This window comes from Mus pahari, chromosome 20, assembly GCF_900095145.1.
Source record: "Mus pahari chromosome 20, PAHARI_EIJ_v1.1, whole genome shotgun sequence".
NCBI classification, from domain to species: Eukaryota; Metazoa; Chordata; class Mammalia; order Rodentia; family Muridae; genus Mus; species Mus pahari.
The window spans coordinates 34,854,359-34,875,053 of NC_034609.1; the positions used below are offsets into that span (position 1 = coordinate 34,854,359).

Consider the following 20,695-nt stretch of genomic DNA (forward strand, 5'->3'; position numbering starts at 1 on the left):
AAAGAAAAGAAAAGAAAAGAAAAGAAAAGAAAAGAAACACTAAAATTTTCCTTTTGTAAGGCAGTTATCCTAATTCAACTGAAGCTTCAGATACAAAAGACATTTATGTCAGTGTATGTCAGTGTTATTTAGAACTCTAGAATACCAGAAGCAACTTCTAGAACCAATAAATAGGGTGCAATTTAATTGAATAAATTGTGAACTCACAAGCTTCCTCCCCTCAACATGTAAGTACTAGGATTACAGGCATGTGAGCCACACCCACCTTATTAAGAACATTTACTTACACTGAAATGTCTGGTAAACTGAATAAAACCAACCACATTCAAAGAAGGAAGGAAAGAAGGCAGGCAGGCAGGCAGGCAGAAAGATGGCTACTGGTAGACTGGACCAAAGATAGAGAAAACAAAACCAGACATTGCTAGGCCATTCCAGTTTTTTGAAATCTTCTCCTGAGAGCCCCAGGAGGCAGACTTCAGCCAGCACACTGCGCAATGCACCCCAGCAGGTCCTACAGTCTTCGCCAGCAGACAGGATGAGCAACCCCCAAGCCCCCAAGCTCTGCTTCATTTCCCTCTTTTCTTTCAAAAATGTGTAGTGTTCTTTGTACAGCCAGGACTTTACTATCAGCACCTGGGTTGGGACAGTCATGAAGATGCCCTCTCTACAAAGGTTGAGTATCTGTAGCCCCAAATTTCACAAAGCATGGAACAGTGACTGTACCCCACACTGTACGGAGCTGACTCTCCTGCCTGTCATTACCCCGTGAACTAGCAGACTGTGGGGTTCAGGGAAAGCCTCACCCACCACGCTCTACTAATGTCAAGACAACAGACTCCCAACTGACCGTCCATTATACACGGGATGTGAGGCAAGCTCTGCATGCTCACTGGTGCGTGGTACATGAGGCTATCTGAGGCTGACAAAATTCACAAAGGAAGAGGTAAGCATCATCAGTCCCCCGCCTCAGAGATCAATGCTGGGAGGACTGAAAGTGGCAGCAGCCCCAAACCAAAGCTTTCACTTTGCAAACAGGGGCAGAGACAGGAGGCAAGTGGGTCATTCTCTCCAAGCACTGGATCCTAAAGGCTTGACCTCACTGATACGCTCACTATTATTATCTTGTTTTTGAAGACAAAGATTCTGAGGCCAGGTGTGGTGGCAGCACACCTGTAACCCAGTACTCAGGATGCAGAAGGACTGACTTCAAGGTTCTCCCTCTCTTTTGAAAAGTTTATTTTTGTTTTCTGTGTAAGGGTGCCTTGCCTGCATGTAAGTGTATTACATGAAAGCCTAGTGCCCAAGAAGGCCCAAGTTCCACATGGTTGTGAGCCGCCATGTGGATCCTGGCAATGAGGGAATGCGTGGGTCCTCTATAAGGAGCAGACAGTGCTCTTAACTCCTGAGGCACCTCTGCAGGAGAAGATTCTCAAGAGAGAAGGGGCCAGGAGAGGGGTAGCATGCTGGCCATGGCAACACAAACCTTTAATCTCACGACTCTATGGGCAGAGGCAGGTGGCTGTGAGTTCTAGGCCAGCCTGGTCTACACAGTCCTGGTCTACAAAGTAAGCTCCAAGCCGGGCAGGGATACACCTCGAGGCCGTGTCTCAAAGAAACAAAACAGGAAAACGGACAAAGACAGGAAAGCAGTTGCAGTGGCTGCCCTGATGTCCTAACAGGGAGCAGCCAAGCTGGGCTCAGCCTTAGGTCAAGGCACGTTTACCGACCACTGACCACAAGGGCTTACTTTCCACCCGCCTTCAACAGCAACTCAGAAGAGAAGCAAATGTCATCTGGTTACAGTGACATCTTGCCATGCCCACTCTTCAGTGTGTCAAGGTGAGTCCTGGGACTCAACAATATCCTCTCCACACCCTCTGGGAAGAACCGAACACCAACTACAGGAAAGAGTCACAATGGCCAGTTCACTCACTCGCTTATCCCATATCCGTACGTCACCATCGTGACTGGTGGCAAGGTAGTTGGCGTTCTTCTTATTCCATTTGACCTGGGAGGCACCAGCTATAAAGGAAAACAACATGGGGAGAGTGTCAGCCCTCGATGCCTCTGAGGCAGAGGGGCATGTCGAGGGATGCTGGGTAAGGAGCCCTGGTCCAGGAAGCCCATCCAGTTTCTATGAGGGCACTGGCTCTGCTGGTACAGATTAAGAAGAAGCTGCAAACCAGCGAGTTCACACGTAGGAGCAAGAGCACAGCCCCTCCGAGGAAATCATCTCCAAGGGAGACACACACTGGGGGGAGGGGGGACGAGGAGCCTCTTACGGGAGCAGGAGGAGATAGGTAGGTTGGTAACACAGTTGTCCTAAGACTCTGACTCACTCTGACCCCTCCCACCCTACTCGGCATTGTTGTTTCTACATGATCATCTTGGGGAAACACTCACACAAGCTCTAGAATCAGCTCCAGGTTAGGCAGTTTTGACCACACATGTTCTGTACCCCACTCCTTTTTTCTTCTTCTTCTTTGAGACAAGATCTCACTATGTAGCCCTGGCTAGCCCTGAACCCACAGAGCTCTGCCTGCTTCTGTGCATCACCACGCCCGGCTCTACACATCCCTCTTGACTGTCACCTCCCTCCCCATCAGCACAGGTAGCTTTAGCCACTGGATCTGAGCACATGGACTCGGGATGACATGAACTGTCCTGGAGCTCACCAATTAGGCCGGGTGACTGGCCTGTGGGCCCCAGGGACCCTCCTGCCCCTCCCTCTCTAGATCTGGGACTGTAAGTACACACCATCACACCTGGCTTATTTTACATGCATTCTGGGGATCAAACTGGGGTGCCCATGCTTGGAAGGCAAGCACTCTGCCAACTGAGCCATCCATCTCTCCAGCCTTCAGAGATTCCGTACGTGTGTGTGTGTGTGTGTGTGTGTGTGTGTTTGTAATGCTGAACCATCTCTCCAACCTTCAGAGATTCCATACAAGTGTATGTGTGTGTATGTGTAATGCATAATAAAGCACTGGATAAGTAATATAATACCCATATAATAGCTTCAAGGTAATCACAAAGGGAATGAGGGTGAAACAATTTGGAACATATGGTGACAACTACTGAAGCTAACAATGAGAACCTTGGGTCAGGGTCAGGTCAGCCTGAAGCAAGCATCTGGCACCATGGGACTTAGCCACAATGGAGCATGGGCTGTGGGCAGTCAGAGTTGTGCAAAGGATGAACAGGAAGGAACCGGTGGACAAGCCAGGGTGCACACACTCACCTACAGCCGACAGTGCAACAGTAGGTTTCCTTGTGTCTCTGAAATAGAGAAATCAGAAGTCAGATGCTCATCATCAAGTACCAAAAGCCAGACAGCACAATCCACCATCTGCTCACACTCTGGTACTCTCTTCTAGGGACATTTGGACTTAACAGTGTTTTAAGAACCTTAAAACAATGTGTAAAGGGAGATCTGTTTGTCCAACACTTCAGATAAGAAAGCCTGGGTTTCAAATCATTTGGGTGGATCCACAGAAACAGATTACAAGGTTTATCACAACCCAGGTAGCTCATGTCTGATGTGTGACAGGAGAGGAAACCCTAAGAATCAGCTCTGTGCTGGCCATGGGTACCCACCTTTAAGCTCAATACTCAGGAGGCAGAGGCAGGTAAATCTCTGTCATTTCGAGGCTACCTTGGTCAACATAGCAAGTTCCAGACCAGCCAGAATGGAGTGACCTTGCCTCAAAAAGACAATCAGAATCCCTCATTGTAAGAACTACCTTCTTATAGGAGGTAGCTGAGGCGGTCAGACCCATTAAACAGAGACTGGAACTGCAGCTGGCAAGAGCTGAGTACTTCCTTCCAAGTGCTGGAGGGAAAGGGGGGTTGTTTAAGGTGTAAAGTTTACGATTTGTAATAGGTCAGTGCAATTTTAGTGAAGAACAATTGCTCTAGATACAAAAAAGTACAACAGTTGACTACAGAGTCAGAGGGGTAACTTCCACAGAGACATATGAGCGAAGCAGGCGGCTCCCTGGTGTTAAGGAAGCTCACTATTCATGGTTTCTTAAACTTCCAAATTAACATTCCATTTTCAATTAAGAAATTTTTATGTAACCTTGGGGCTCACGGGTTTATAAAACAGGTGTAAAATCAAAACACCTCAGATTCATTCTGTGGTTAATTTTAAATTAATTTTTAGGTCACTGAATGTTCAAAAATCTTTTCTTGGGGCTGGAGAGATGGCTCAGCAGTTAAAAGCACTCTCTGCTCTCCCAGAGGTCCTGAGTTCAATTCCCAGCACCCACATGGTAGCTCACAACCATCTGTAATGGAATCTGATGCTCTCTTGTGATGTGTCTGAAGACAGCTACAGTGTACTTATATAAATAAAATAAATCTTTAAAAAAAATCTTTTCTTGTTGCCAATTTTGTTTTTAAACAACCTCATACCTTCAGGTGTCACTTAAATAATACCAATTCAGGGTCTTCAAGGTCTTTTTTTTTTCCTTAAATTTTCTTCTTCTATTCTTTCTTTCTAGCATTAAAGGCGTGGGCCACTACGCTGGGCTAATTCGGTGTCTAAATGATGAAAGCACTTGTTGCATGTACATGAGCGGTACTCCCCAGTCCTGTCCCTTGCTTGGCTCCCTGAGGACTCTCCATGTGCTGAAGGCTCCTCTCTTCACTTCAGAACTCCATGATTCTCTTCAGGTGTTGTCCTGAGACCCATAGACTCAAGAGCTGGTCTGCAGGTAAGGTGGCCATATTTAGTCAGGCTAGATACACACACCTTACTGCCTCAGACCACTGTTGCTGGTTTGAACAATCTGTTCCCCTCCATCTCTGGTTTGTCACCTGTCTACACTCCCAGCTGGTAGGGTAAAACAATGAAAGTCCCTGCCACATGGGAGACAATGACCTGGCAGCCACGGGGCCTCCAATACACAGATGGCCCACTCGGAATGACCAGCTCTAACCATCAGCAAAAGAGCTGTTCCTGGACATGGCAGTCCTCAGGCCGGGAGCTCCTTTAACTTTACTTCATGAGGTGCAACCATATGAGGAGGCCATTAGCTTCCCTACCCCAGACAGCCAGGGAACAGAAGCCTCACAGAGCCATAAGAGCTCAGCAGATGTCTTAACAACTCATCACTTGCCCGCTCTGCAGACCGGCTCGACTCGCAAATGCCAGCATCTGTGCTGCTTTGCCAAAGGGAATCGCCTGGCCTCTGAGGAATGCATTCCAGAACCCTGGCAAGCCTCAAGTCAAGGCTTTCAGACTTCTGGGAGCAGCCATCAGCTCTGACTGCAATCCCCAGGTTCTCCTTGGGTCACAGCTGAAGAAGGAGTTTCCTCTGGCCTTCTGTAACTGTCTGTCTTCTTTATCCCTGGCAGCTCTTCTCTTACCTCTTACTATACCTGCTCTCACATCCTGGGCTAAGATCTGCATCCATGGGAACCTAACTAGGACGCTTAAGCTCTAACAAAGTTCTCAGTGGTCCACCAAGATGCCGCAGCCTCTCATTGTTCTTACTTAATATCCCAGATGTAGATGTAGGTGTCCACAGAGCTGGTGACCAGGAGATCTGGCTCAAACACTGCCCAGTCCAAGTCGCTGGCAGAGACAAACAGAACAACAGAAAGACAGAGCATCAGTGTCATGTTCAAAAGCACTAACAAATTCAGTTTCTAGTGGTTTCATGTCTTCATAGTAAGCCTCCTAACACGGCTCAGGGCACGGCACTAAAGTTCTGTGTGAAAGAACAAGAGTTAAATGAGCTGGGAAGGAAACTCAGGTCCATCTCCCTAGAATTGCTGGCCATAACCCTGTCTACTCTTTTTTTTTTAAGATTTATTTATTTATTTATTTATTTATTTATTATATGTGTGTACACTGTAGCTGTCTTCAGACACTCCAGAAGAGGGCATCAGATTTTTGTTACAGATGGTTGTGAGCTACCATGTGGTTGCTGGGATTTGAACTCAGGACCTTTGGAAGAGCAGTCGGTGCTCTTAACCGCTGAGCCATCTCACCAGCCCCCTCCTGTCTACTCTTGAAAGGACATGGGGCATGTCACCTTACAACATGCACAGAGGCGGATGCTGCAGATGCCACAGGGCCGCAGCTAGGTTCTGTCCAGCCTGCTGTTTATCTGAGTCCTGACACAAAAAAGCACAGCTTCCTTTTCTGTTTTCTTTCTATCTCTTTCTAAGCATGTTTTCTCTAAAGTTCCCCTCCCCATGCACGTGGCTGGCCCTCCACGCAGGTTTGACCCAAACGGCCTGACCTTTTCCTCTTCTCCACCTTCCTCCTCCGGGCAGCTCGTGGCTAACCTAACCCTGGAGCTTTTCTTTGCAACTCTATTAAATTGCCCCTAAGCCTTAAAAACAACAGCAAACAAAACATAAGCTCCTCCTCTCCCCTAACACATCCCACTCTTCCTCTCCCTACTCTCTCCTTCTCCCCTCTCTCTGAATAAACAGACAAAACAAGAAGGAAGCATAGAGTGATCTCTGAGTTATCAACCACCAGAACCTTGTAAACTGTCTTAAGCAGTGACAAAACTGTTCCTTCCTGCCTGTTACCCTCAGTCCTAGGAAAGGCAGCAATCCTCAGACACTGTGTACACACACTGTATACACACATTGTGTATCTAACCTTACCTATCACTTCCAGGTCAGATGACTAACTTTTCCTATCACTTCCAGGTCATCTCCCCAAGCCCCACACTCCCAGCTAGTACTCTCCAGGAAAAGGAAATAGCAACCCTGTAGAAAAGAGGATCAAGGAACACTCTGGAAAGCAAGCCCCTCATGGAGGCAGCACTGAAGCAGGAACCCCCTGAGGCTCCACCCATGGCTGCTGCCTGTGTGTCCTGGCATCCCGGCCACTACTGACAGCGAGTAGGGAGATTGTTTTATAACAACAACTCCTTCCTGCAGCAAAACTCAGCCCTGTCGCTGTACTTTAGTCTGGGCTGTAGCCAAGTTATACTTCCTAAGTTTCAAGTGGTTGTGCTCTTGGTTATCTGTAGGCACTCTGCCTGGACGTCTGAGCCCTGCTGGCTACTCAGGGCAGATGTGATACAGCAGGTCAGCAGTGAAGAGGCTGGCATCCTCCTCTCACTCATGAAAGGACTGGGACAAAGTCAGACAGGCTAAGGAGCTGCCCAGGGCAATGCCTACCTGATAACTCGAGTGTGCCCCTGCAAGGTTGTGCCAACTTCCCCGCTGCCATCTTTCCACTTATAAAGGTCGACCCGTTGATTACTCTGAGAGGAAGCAAGAACGAGAAGACAGTGAGTGGCTCGGCACATACCTGGGGAGACAGCTCCCCTAACGGCCTAAGGTAAAGGGGGTGAGGTCACACAGAGGCTGACTTTATGGCAGGTTCTCTGGGTTCAGCTTTAAAAACACCAGCCCAGGAAGTATAGGAACACAGTTTAGTCAGCGAGCATGAGAGCCTGGGTCTGACGCCCAGCACCCATATGAAAAGCTGGGAACAGAATTTCTGCGCTGGGGAAGTGGAGAGAGGAGAAACTCTGGCGGTTACTGGCCACCCAGTTGAGCCAAATTAGTGAGCTCCAGGTACAGTAAGAGATCCTGTCTCAAAAATACAGTGGAGAATGGTCAAGGAAGACATCCCACAATGACTTCTGGCCTCTACATACATGTATGCACACATGCAAACACGTGCACACAGATACACACATACGCATGCACACACATGAGCAGGAACAAATATCCACATGTACACACACAAACAATAGTAAACATAATGGGTCAGGCACAGAAATCTACAGTTGCTCTGGGGGAGTGGTTATCGACCTGTGGGTTGTGACCCTGTTGGGGGCCAAATAACCCTTTCACAGGGACTGACTATCTGCATATTAGATATTTATGTTGTGGTTCATAAGAGCAGCAAAACTATAGCTATGAAATATCAACAAAAATAATTTTATGGTTGGGGGTCACCACAACATGAGGAACTATGTTAAAGGGGCACAGCATCAGGCAGGTTGAAAGCCACTGCTATAGAGAAAAGCATGGTGGCAAAGGATCTGGAGAAAGGTGCCAGAGATGGCATGGCCCAAAACCTTTTTGGAGAGTGATAAGTTTCTCAGAAAACAAAACAAAGCTAGGTATAAACCTGGGGAATTTACAAATAGGCACTCGAGACCTGCAGAGGTTAACCAAACTAATGAACTCCAATTAGGAAAGAATCCCATCCTTGGAAAGAATGAGATATTTTTGTTTTAATTTATTTCTTTTTAATTATCTGCCTTTGTGTTATCTGTGCAGCAAGCTCATGCTTGGTACCCATGGAGACTAGATGAGGGTGTCAAGAGTTCCTAGACCTCAAGTTATGGTTAGGAGCCACCATGTAGGTTCTGGGAATCGAGCCCAGGTCCTCTGAAGATCATCATTCCAGTGATCTTAACCACTAAGTCATCTCTCAGCTCCATAAACCTCTTTTTTTCTCTTTTACTGAGCAATGACGACTACATTTTTTATTTTGTACAGGACAAAGACTTGCCAGCTATCAATGGCACTCCTAAAATGAACTCACCGAAGCTGCAAAATAGTGTGCGAAGCTGTCATGAGGGTTCCACTGCACAGCTCCAATGTCCCATTTGCTCTGGCGGGAGATCTTCCGGTGACCTTCAAAGGGGGCATCTAGATTGACGATGTACAGGAATCTTCGGCTAGAACGACATCAGTGTTATAGCCTCGCAGCAACATAAGAGCATGCACATGACGCTAGAAAAACACATTCAGAGTTGCATGCAGTTTGCCCCCAACTCTGTTACTAGCACATGACAATCATCTACTGTCAAAGGCACACAGGTGACAAGTGCCACCCAAGCTGACGGTTACACAAAGGGGACAGTGTCTCTGTGACAGCTACTTCCGTGGTTGGCCTTCACTCCCCACATCCACTCGTCAGAGCGTGTCTGGTCCCTCTGCACTCAGTTCCTCCCCCAGCCTTTCTCAGTGCCCCTGGCTGGGATCCATCTCCACTTCCATATTAATCCCACTGCAGGAGCTGCATTTCAACTGCGTTTTCTCTACAAGAAGTCTACCAAATGTTAGGGCTCTTGTCTCAATTCACCTGCAGATCTGGAAACTACACAATATCTAGAATATCTTTATAAGCCCGGCATTACCAGGCACAGAGCTTTACATTCAATAAATATGTTAAACATACTTGTTACTGGACCAAAATCCTACAGAAAAAAAATCTCAAATTCCTCTGCAATTCTACTACTTGGAAATGAAACCAGATCAGGAAGAACTAATGACCCAAGAAAAAGGCATAACAATTAAAGTAACATAGTAAATATGTCAATAGCAAGTTTAAAGTGGCAATCAATATAAAGAACCTGAAAAATAAGAATGCTATGTATTTTTTAAGAAAGAAAACTGGTTTGGTCAATGAGTTAACATCCCTGCAGTAATCTCATTCCTGGGGAGGAGGAGACAGATGGCTTTCTGGAGCTGGCTGCTCAGTCAGGCTGTGTTACCTGTGAGTTCCAGCCCAGCAAGAAAACCTACCTCAAAATTGAACAAACAAGGTAGACTGTGCCTGAGGAACGACACCTGAGGCTACACACACACACACACACACACACCTCAATAATGAGAGGAGGAGGTCCTGAGTGCCCAGATATGGGCCAAAGCAATCACAGTGAAAACTTCAGAGGTATAAGGATTTTAAAGATTCCATTGAGACAAATCGACACACGTGAAGAGTCTAGAGTGTCTGCATACCTGTGACTCAGGAGGCTGAGGCAAGAGGACGGCAGGTCCAAAGTCAGCCTGCACAACCAACCTGTGAAAACGTTTTAAGAAGCTAGAGGGGGTGGTGATGTCTGAGAATGCAGCGCAGCAGCAGAGTATTCAGCTGCCTTCTGAGGCCCTGGGTTCAATCCTCAGGACTTGGGTGGTGGAGGCTCAGAGAACCCCAAATACCAACTCAGCCCTTAACAACTGTTATAGGACACCAGTGGGAAGCAGAGGCATGTCAGACAGATGACGGGCCTGTGACCTACAGAGCACACGGGAGAAGTATCAGATCCTCATCTTCAACTGTAATAAGTCAACTTACAGTGTGCAAGGCGGACACGGCTAGATCTAGCAGTGTATGTGGAAACTGGAGACTATCAAAAGGCAGGCCTAAACCATAGTCAAGAATGTGTGCCGGGCAGTGGTGGCACATGTCTTTAATCCCAGCACTTGGGAGGCAGAGGCAGGCGAATTTCTGAGTTCGAGGCCAACCTGGTCTACAGAGTGAGTTCCAGAACAGCCAGGGCTACACAGAGAAACCCTGTCTCAAAAAACAACAACAACAACAACAACAAGAAAAGTGTGTCCTGGCGGGGGATCGGGATGGAAAGCTGAGAGAGGCAGACACTGCTACCCCTCCACACAGGCTCTGCAGCACTACTCAGTTCTAGACCATAAACCAGGGCCTTATTTCCTCAGGAACACAATACTGCGAAGAGTAAGTCGGCAATCAACGATGCCATATGCTGACCTGTATACTCGGAGTGAGTGAATTGCATGAAATCCAGATTATATGCTAATAAGGCTCTTTTGTAAGAACACTTATTTTATTTATTCTTCTGTCTGTGTGGGTAGGTGTGTGCGCACAAGTGTGCTACGGGTGTGCATATGTGTGAGGTCACTGTTCCTTGCCTTCTTTCCTAAGAACTTATGTTTAATTACATGTATGTATGTGAGGGGGATTTTCATGGGTATGCAGGTGACCAAAGAGGTTAAAAGAGGGCATCATACCCCGAGTTTGGACTACAGGCAGTTGTGAGTTGCCTGATGTGGGCGTTGGGACCTGAACTTGGGTCTGCTGCAAGAGCAGTACATACTCTTAATTGCTGAGCTATCTCTCCACAGTTCTACCCGCCCCCTTTTTAAAGATAGGGTCTCTCTATGAACACGGGACTTGGAGGTTCAGTTAGGCTGTCTGGCCAGTGAGACTATATTCTGGTTCAACTCTAGGGTTATTAGGAAAGACCAGAACCTTACAATTTTTATGAGAGAAAACCATGAAGTTCAATTCCTTCTTGGTAGAAGTAACTTGACTCTCGGGAGCTAGCAAGATGACTCAAAATGTTTACCACACAAACCTGATAACCAGAATTCAAACCCCAAATCATATGGTAGAAAAAGTCGTGATTCCCCAAAGCTGACTTCTTACCTCCACAAATGCACCACGGCATGCACACGCGCACATGCACACACACACACACACACACACACACACTCAGTAAAAAAAACAAAGTCCAGTTAGGTAAACTGAGTAAGTGTCCCGAGAACCCAGCTCCCCTCAACCCTCCTAACTGGCTCTCTATCCATACTGATTCCTCGACGAAACTGTGTGGCCACACTACAAATCACTGAAATGTGAGTTCATTGCTTACCTGCGAGAGACAAAACAAAAACAAGACCAAACAAAACCTCAAAGAATCCCTGCGAGTGCCCTTGTGGTCCTTAGGATGTGAACGCTAAACCTTCGGATTGTCCTCAAACATAAAGATAGTTTTCCATTTCCCAGGAACTTATTTATACTTTGTTCCCCAGAACTTGTGGGAGACAAACTCCAAAAGCTCACTTACCCAGAAAGCACTGCATGCTGCCCAAGACAGTCCACAGACATGGCAGTTGCCTGTGAGAAAGAACACAGTTTTAGTTCTGCTGACAAAATAACCAGGGGAGAAGGCAGACCTACCTTTGGCTCTTCTTCCTGTTTCTCAGGACGTCCCTGGCTGACAAGAATCCGTTATCAGGTGTTGGTGTTCTGCACTTTCCAGTGGTTCTCAACATTCCTAATGTTGTGACCTTTTAATACAGTTCCTCATGCTGTGGTGACCCCTCCCAACCATAAAATTATTGCATGAGTACTTCATATCTGTAATTTCGCTACTGTTAATGAATTGTAATGTATTTTGGGAGATAAAGGTTTGCCAAAGGGTTGAGAACCATTGCTTTAAGCCCTTTTAGTTCTCACCCAGATCTTACATTCACTTTGACAAATGACAGCTTCTGTTTCACACACACACACACACACACACACACACACACACACACACCAGGACTCTACACAACCAAGACAGCACATTCCAAGTTGAGAAGACAGATGTTCTAGAACCCTCAGGGAATCTGACTAGCACAGAGCAAGAACCAGTTACTAACAAGACCTTCTCCTCCGGAAGCTAACCTGGAACATTGCTACCTACACACCAACAGAACAACCATTTCTTTCAATAGCACATGGGACCTTCTTGAAGCCATATGGCATATTTGCCAAATACCATCCCTATTGAATCCAAGGTTTTATTCTTAATATTTTAGCCATTGTTTATTATAAAGGGTTACAGGAAGCTATTGTTAGGCAAGCTCACAATGTACTTTGAGCATATTGTCACACATGCCCCTGCACCACACTATCCTCCAGGGTAATATTGTTACTAATGTGTCCCATCCACATTCAGTCTGAAATTCTGTCTCCCAGATCCTAGTGACCATCAACATCATGACTCAGAGCCTCATCTCCAAGTCTGCACCAAGTCTAGTGAAGGTACAGAGTGCGGCTGCCTGAATCCTGGAAGTTACGACCTTGCACTGTCATTCCTGTATCATCTGTTTGGTCACTAAATGCTCTCAGTTCTTTCCAAGAGAGCATGCTAGAAGAACTCACTTTGTGGATGCTGCCACAATCATAACCTATGAATGGCAACACAAACCCCATCCCCACTGGCTTCACTAATGGTTTTCTTACACGTACCTACCACTCAAAAACCATGCCATCCCTAATACTGGAGACATAAAGCCAGACTGTTCTCTGAGAGGCTGAAAAGTGGTTAGAACACCCTTCATAATGCCCTAGAATCCTGAGCAGAGCGAAGCCTGGCTACACAGGCAAGCTTGGTGCCATGCCATCTCTAGAACCCTTCTGTGTAATGTACAGATTGATGCTGTAAAGAGGACAAGATGGCTTCTCCAACAGGGAGCAGCATCTTTCTAGAGGGCATCTCATGGAGGATCTGACCACAGCCCCAAGATTCTGGGTTCTTGATGCACACCCCTTGTGCCTGCTACACAAGGCTAATTAATAAAATATTCCTCTAGCTAGAGTGGTCAGTAGTTTACTGACATGATTAAGGAGCCCAAGTATCCATCAGGGGATGAATGGAAGATTAAAGTAGTCACCATCACAGTAGATTATATTCAGCCTTTAAAATCAGAAATTCTGATAGCTGCTACAACAGAAATGATTCTTAGGATTGCACCAAGAGAAATGCACCCAACAAGACACTAGTACAAGATGGCTCCACTTAAGGTTCGTGTGGAGGCTTGTGTATTCAAACACTTGGTTCCCTGTGGGTAGGTTTGTCTGGGAATGTTATGGAGCCTTCAGGAGGTGCTGGAGGAAGCAAGTCATGGGAAGCAGGCTTCACTGCTATACCCCACGTCTAGCTCTCCCTATGCTTCCTGTGTGTGGTTGGCATGTGATCTCTCAGCTTCTCCTGCCATTATGGACTCTCCCTCTAGAACCACAAGCCCAAATAAACCCTCTCTTTAGTTATGGTATGTTATTACAGCAGCAACAGCCAACACAAAAGGTTGACACAAATATAGCAAGAGAGCTCACAGAGACAAAGCAGAGGCTGACAAGGCTGGAAGAGTGTTGTTTAGTGGGTATAGACCTTCTATTTGGGAGGCAGCAACTGAGAGAGCTAATCACACCGGCCAGTTAACCTAGAGAGGAGATGGGATTCCCTACGCCACCTATGAAAGATGAGGGGTCCCAGGGAAGGACCTGACGGTGACCTCTGGGAGCTGGGAGCAAGGAATTTCTGTCCTAGACCCTAGAGACTAGGTATTGAAATCCACCTAAACAAACTTGGAAATGGATTCCTCTGAGGTGAAGCCTCCAGGTGGAAACACAGCTCAGAGATGCCTTGATTTTGGCAATGAGGCACTGAACAAAGAAACCAGTCATGCAGTGCCTGGACGTCTGACCCACAGAAATCTGAGCTAAAAGATGGTTATTGTTTTAAGTTGCTAAATTTGTAGTGTGCGGCATACAGTAACGGAGCACTAAGAAAAGACAATCTGGCAACAGTCCAAAAGTGCCATGCCTTTTGTCTCGGGAGCTCTGCCTCTAGTATCTACCCCAAAAGGCAGCAAATGCTCTCTGGACAGAGCTGTTTACTTACAACTCTAGTGTGCAGCTCTACACAATGGAATGATTCTAGTAGCACTGTTAAAAACACACACACAAAAAAAATGCATCAAGACTGCAAATATATTATAAATCACCTTATTAAGGGATCTCTTATACATTTATTGATTGGGGTAGATGATACATGTGTGCCACAGTGTGTGTGTGTGTGTGTGTGTGTGTGTGTGTGTGTGTGTGTCAGAGGGTAACCTGCAGAGGTTGGGTTTCTCCTACCATATGGGTTCCAGGGCTTAAATCCACGCCACCAAGCTTGGTGGCAATTGCCTATACCCACTGAACCATCTGTCCAGCCCAGAAAGTTATTTAGTTATTTTTTTAAAAGGAAGTAATTAAAAAAAAAAAAAAGCTACCACTATGTTTGTAGGAATACATAGGGAGATTATGCTAGGTTGCCCCCATGAAGAACTGGAGAGAAGGAAGTTCTCTCAACAAAGCAAGAAGCCATCTGCCCAGAGAAAAGGACGATCTGAAGGGACAGGGGGTGATGGTCCAGGGCCTTACCGCTGACAGGGCTCCATAGATGAGATAAATGAATGGAATGTGCTAAGTGAACAAAATGGCAATGAACAAAAGGTGCTAAGCTGTTATAAAGAATGAGGTGTGGGGTTTTATCTGAAGCCAAAGCAAGAAAGGAGGGAACACTTGCAGCGAGGCAGGTAGAACTTCCTATCTGCCTGAAGGGAGGGGCTGGTAGATTACAGGTTGACCAGCGATTAAAACTTTAATTGTGGCTAAACCAGCGATTATACCCCCTATTAAAGCTTGTACTGAGGACCAGTGAGGTGGCTGAGCAGGGCTGTGCTTGTCATGCCAGCCTGACCGCCCAATGCACAGTGGAAGGGAGAATGGCCTCCATCCCACCTACTGTGCGCTACAGCGCTACACACACACACACACACACACACACACACACACACACACACACACGGGGCTAAGTAAGAACTGTAGAAGAAAGGTATCCTTAAACTGGGCGGTGGTGGCTCACTCCTTTAATCCCAGCACTCGGGAGGCAGAGGCAGGCAGATTTCTGAGTTTGTGGCCAGCCTGGTGTACAGAGTGAGTTCCAGGATAGCCAGGGCTGCACAGAGAAACCCTGTCTCAGATTTTAAAAAAAGAAGAAGGAGGAGGAGGAGGAGGAGGAGGAGGAGGAGGAGGAGGAGGAGGAGGAGGAGGAGAAGGAGAAGGAGAAGAAGAAGAAGAAGAAGAGAGAGAGAGAGAGAGAGAGAGAGAGAGAGAAAGAAAGAAAGAAAGAAAGAAAGAAAGAAAGAAAGAAAGAAAGAAAGAAAGGTAGGTATCTTTAAACAAGTCCAAAGAGATGACTCAGCAAGGAAAAGCCAAAGCACCTGCCATTCAGTCCTGACAGTCTTAGTTGGTACCTAGAACCCAGGTGAAAAGCCAGGTATGGTAGCACACTTCTGTAATTCCAGCATTCCTATGGTAGTGGCGAAACAAGAGGCACTGCCTTAAACCAAGTTCTAATCTGTTCTCTGAACTTCTTCGCACGCACGTATGTGCACGCATGCCAGACTCTATGATGCATACCTGTAATCCTAACACGTAGCTGGCTGCAACAGGAGGACCACATATTCAAAGCCAACATGGGCTATATTCAGTTAAAAACACAGAAACAAACAAACAAAACCAAAGTGACCTAGCAAAGAAATTAAGACAGGATCAGAACCAATGGTCATTCTGACCTAAAAGGCCCTGCTTCCAGGATACAGCTTTACTAGCCAGCAGCTAAGTCCGGACAGACCTTCCTGTCTCCCCTACTCAGCCACTCCCATCCTCTGCCTTGTTATCACCTCTTCCTGGGAAGGCCAGGAGCCTGCCACCAGCTGTGCTCCCTGTCATCTAGAGCTGCTGCTGTGCTAAATCTGGCCATGGCTCTGCAGAGTCAGCAGGACTGAGTGCATCCTCAGTGGAGTGTAGCCTTACAGACCACCTCAGAGCTTCCTGTCCACTCCCACAGCCCATCTCAGAGCTCTCACCTCCCAATGCTGCCCCCATATGCCAGCCATTATCAATTCTTTAAGATGAATTTCTGCCAGCCCTCCAAACTCATGTCTGTCTCTTTCTCCTTCCTCCTCTCTCCCTGTCCATCCACCCCCACCACCTTCCTCCCTCTCTCACCTCAGGACCTTTATACCAATGGCGCTGGTTCTGCCTGGAAGACTCCTCTATCCTTTATCTGGCTAATTCTTTGTCTTTTTGTGTGTCTGTGTCTTTGTATGCGTGTATGTGTATGGGTATGGGTGTGGTGTGTGGTAAGTACACTGCACATGCATGTCACTATGTCACTGAGTGTCAAGGACAGGCCAACACAGAGTGTCCTCCTCCATTGCTTGCTTGCTTGCTTGACTGACTGGATTACAGAGTTTCTCACGGAACCCTGGAACTTACCAATTCTGCTAGGCTGACTAGCCAGCAAGCTCCAAAGATCCTCCCATCTCCACCTCCTCAGTATTTGGATCACTGGGGTGCACCATCATGCCCAGCATTTTATGTGGGTCACAGGGACCGAAAAATCAGTTCTTCATGGAGTTTGCACAACAATTACACAGATCCTCTTCCTCCTATCCCCCTGACCCTGCCCTTTGGGATTCAGTACAGACACTTTTAAGGTTTTGCTGGACCATCCCCTCACACCCAGTATAAATTAGCTACATCTGTGTTTCTGCAGGACCTAGGATTCCATTTCCTTGGCACTTGGGATATTATAATGGTATTTAGTTATAGTACATTTCTCCATTAGATTGCAATATTCTTGAGGGTAAAAATCAATTTGTTAGTTCAATGCCTAGCACATGCTATCCGTTAACATATTAATTTAGTGACTATTTGGTATCAAAGACAACTTAAAATGGTCTTAAATGCTTGTGCTACACAACAACTTGTACATCAGTGTTCACAGCAACATCACTCATAAAACCCTAAAAGTGGAAAACAACTCAGATGTCCAACAATTGATGACTAGATAACTAAGAAGCTGTACAGCAACACTAGTGATGACTCACTCATAAAGAGAGATGAGCACTGGATATCCTTACAGTGGATCGTTACTCAACTATAAAGAGGAAGGAGCAATCCTAACACCCAGGAGGCAGGCAGAGGCAAGAGGAGCTCTCTGAGTTGGAGGCCAGCCTGATCTACAGAGTGAGTTCCAGGACAGCCAAGACTACACAGAGAAACCCTGTCTCGAAACAAACAAACAAACAAACAAAAACCTGACTCAAGTCAGGGTGAGAGTAAATGCTAGAAATGATGGTGGTGACGGACATATACTACAACTCCTTCAGATGTTTGCTTTAAACAGGCCAATGGACAGGTAATTCCCTACAGCTCAGAGATCTGTTAGTGAGGAAAGCCCATGAAGCCGGGTATACACTTGTGATCCCAGCCTTAGGAGGCAGAGGCAGGAGGAACTCTGTGGGTTCAAGGTCAGCCTGATATACATAATAAATTCCAAACCAGCCAAGGCTAAATGGTGAGAACTTGACAAAAAAAAAACCATACTTTAATATTTTTGTAATATTTTTACTTTTAAAAAGATAACAGGCAATTATGTAGTTAATAATAGCCAAATGCCGGGATAGATTGTATTACAAATCCATTTTGGACTTGCAGTTAAATATTAGCACAAATACAAATAGTTCTGTTAGAAAACTGATCTTGGGCTGGGCGGGACAATACATTCCTGTAAGCTTAGCACTTGAAAGGTGGAGGCAAGGAACATCAGGAGTTCAAGACCAGACTAGGCCACATAAACTTGACAGAAGAAGAAGGAAGGCATGAAGGCAAAGTATGTTGTCTGCTTATCCTTCCAATGAGTGCTAATCAGAGCTGGGCCATTCTCCTAACACCAGCTTGTCTCCAGCCTGTGCAGGGACCCTAATAAGTGCATAATCAGATCTCACAGCCTGAAGCCACAAGCTGAAACCGATATTAACAAGACTCATACCATATCAAATCCTATCTCTATATAAGTTATAGAGGCAGACACTGCTGCCAAAGCTGTCTTTGACATCATTGTCTAACATGAATTACAAACAGTTTATACAGCAAGAGGGGTGTTGCTTAGGAAATCTCCCTCTTTAATACAGGAACATTTCCCCTCCCTGCAAACTCAAATGCCACACAGAGAGCATCATTGGGTAAATCACCTCATCTTTATAGGACTCAGCTTCCAATGTGTAAAATACGAGGGTAGATGAGACATCACCTAAAGATTTTCTCAGCTCTCAAAGTCTCTTCTGTGAACCCATTCGTTATGTCCTTAGGTCAGACTACCAAAGCAATAACGACAGACATCAAGCAGTCTGATGGCCACTGTGCTAAGCACTCTGCACAGATGCCCTCATTTAACCCTCCCAGCTAGTCTACAAATAGAGCTGCCAGGGGAATGTGAGGCCTGAGGCTAGCCTGCTCAAGGCTTCCTTGCAATCGCAGAGCTGGGCTGCTGCTGTCTGAGAACCTGGATTTTGGAAGTGTTCACACAAGCTGCTAACAGTGGTTTACATAGGCTGCTTTAATATTTTACTTGAACATGCTTATCTCCTGAAGGAGGTCTGCACTCTCACTCGGTACACGCTGTAGTTCCTAACCAACCAGGCTCCAAACAACACTTTGGGCACTGACACTGGGAGAATCGATGTCCTATGTTTCCTCACCACGAATGGTCACCAGGGAGTCTGGGGTTCCTTTTGTCCAGTCTCTACTGCCTTTGCTCTTTGATTTCTGCTTTGCAGTGTTCGATGTACTCATCATCTGGAGGGTGCTCTAGGGAGCCCATGATACCTAGTGTTTGCCTTGCCTTACGGATGAAGAGCTGAAGCTTAGAAAGGCAGTCAGTTAGCCAAGGTCACCTGGCCCACAGATGGCATCACCAGGATCCTGGCTCAGCACTCTGGCTCCAAACCTCTGTGCTAGACTGCATTTTTTTTTTTTTACTACTATTAAGCATTGTTATTTAAACTTTTTTGTTTTGTTTTGTTTTGTTTTTTCGAGACAGGGTTTCTCTGTGTAGCCTTGGCTGTCCTGGAACTCGCTCTGTAGACCAGGCTGGCCTCGAACTCAGAAATCCGCCTGCCTCTGCCTCCCAAGTGCTGGGATTAAAGGCGTGCGCCACCACGCCCGGCTTATTTAAACTTTTAACAAAGCAAGTAATCCACATCTGCTGTGATGTGGTTTACTACTGTGATCTAACTAACGTGTTGTTGTATTGGTTTCAGGTTTTGGTTTTGTAGTTGGGGTTTTGTTTTGCTTTTGGAGATAGAGTCTCCTGACTCTCCTGCCAGGACACCTCCCAGAAACTGATATTACAGACTTACTACTCACATCTGAATGAATCACTTCAAATGAACAAACTTGCTTCCTAAAGATCTGTTTTACTTTTAATTATATGGTTCTTGGTGGAGAGTATGCATATGTGAGCACTGGCACGTGGAAACCAAAGAACGTGCATTCCCTGGAGCTGGAGTTAAAGGCGATTGTGAGCAGCTTGCCAAAGGTGCCAGGACCAGAGTGGGATTCTCAGCACCCACATACACAGAGCAGTGGAGAGTTTGCTGCCTCCAGGGAACCTGAGTTCAGTTCCCAGATGGCTCACAACCTCCTGTAATTCTCTAGATCCAGGGAATTTGATACCCTCTTCTGGCTTCCACAGGCACACACAAGCATATGTGAATAAGCACATGGGCACACTGTCATTTTCTCTTCTCTCTCTCTTCTCTTCTCTTCGCTTTTTCTCTCTCTTCTCTCTCTCCTCCCTCTCTTCTCTCTCTTCTCTCTCTCTCTTCTCTCCTCTCTCTCTCTCTCCTCTCTCTCACTGTCTCTCTCCCTCCCCCCCCCTCTCTCACACACACACACACACACACACACACACACATTTGTTTATTATCATTTTATTTTATGTGTATTTGCCTATATGTATGTCTGTGTACTACATGTGTACCCAGTACTGAAGGAAGCCAGAAGTTATTGACTCCTCTGGAAGTGTAGTATAGACATTTGTGAGCTGTCATATGGTGTTGGAAGTCAAACCTGAATCCTCTGGTCCCATTTTGTTTTGTTTTGTTTTGTTTTTTATCATAGCACATGCTTGTAATCCCAGAGACAAGGAGGTAAAGACAGGTGAATGAATGGTTCCTAAGGACTAAAGCCCAAGACTGAGTCTGGTCTCTCCATGCATATGCACACACACACACATACAAATACCCATACTCATATCATACAAAAGCGTGATAGTGTGTGTGTGTGCATGTGTTCCCACATTCATCCCAAATCAACAGCTAATTTATATACAATATACAGGCTAAAGCAATGAGACTCAACACATAAAAGAGCAGAAAGCCCTTTAATCCCAGCACTTGGGAGGCAGAGGCAGGCGGATTTCTGAGTTCGAGGCCAGCCTGGTCTACAGAGCGAGTTCCAGGACAGCCAAGGCTACACAGAGAAACCCTGTCT

The 20,695-nt window shown here is 46.2% G+C and overlaps 1 protein-coding gene across 6 annotated transcripts in view; it reads right to left on the reverse strand.

The window, feature by feature from the left end:
• The window catches only part of Wdr59 (WD repeat domain 59), a 72,475-nt gene that overhangs the window by 45,639 nt on the left and 6,141 nt on the right, over positions 1 to 20,695 (reverse strand). For all 6 annotated transcript variants that reach the window (XM_029532615.1, XM_021220249.2, XM_029532613.1 and 3 more), the window contains exons 2-7: positions 11,601 to 11,650; positions 8,537 to 8,672; positions 7,153 to 7,238; positions 5,501 to 5,581; positions 3,242 to 3,279; positions 1,934 to 2,022 (exon numbers count right to left, since the gene is read on the reverse strand). In XM_029532615.1, coding sequence (XP_029388475.1) covers positions 1,934 to 2,022; positions 3,242 to 3,279; positions 5,501 to 5,581; positions 7,153 to 7,238; positions 8,537 to 8,672; positions 11,601 to 11,650 — 480 coding nt within the window. The remainder of the gene's footprint in view (positions 1 to 1,933; positions 2,023 to 3,241; positions 3,280 to 5,500; positions 5,582 to 7,152; positions 7,239 to 8,536; positions 8,673 to 11,600; positions 11,651 to 20,695) is intronic.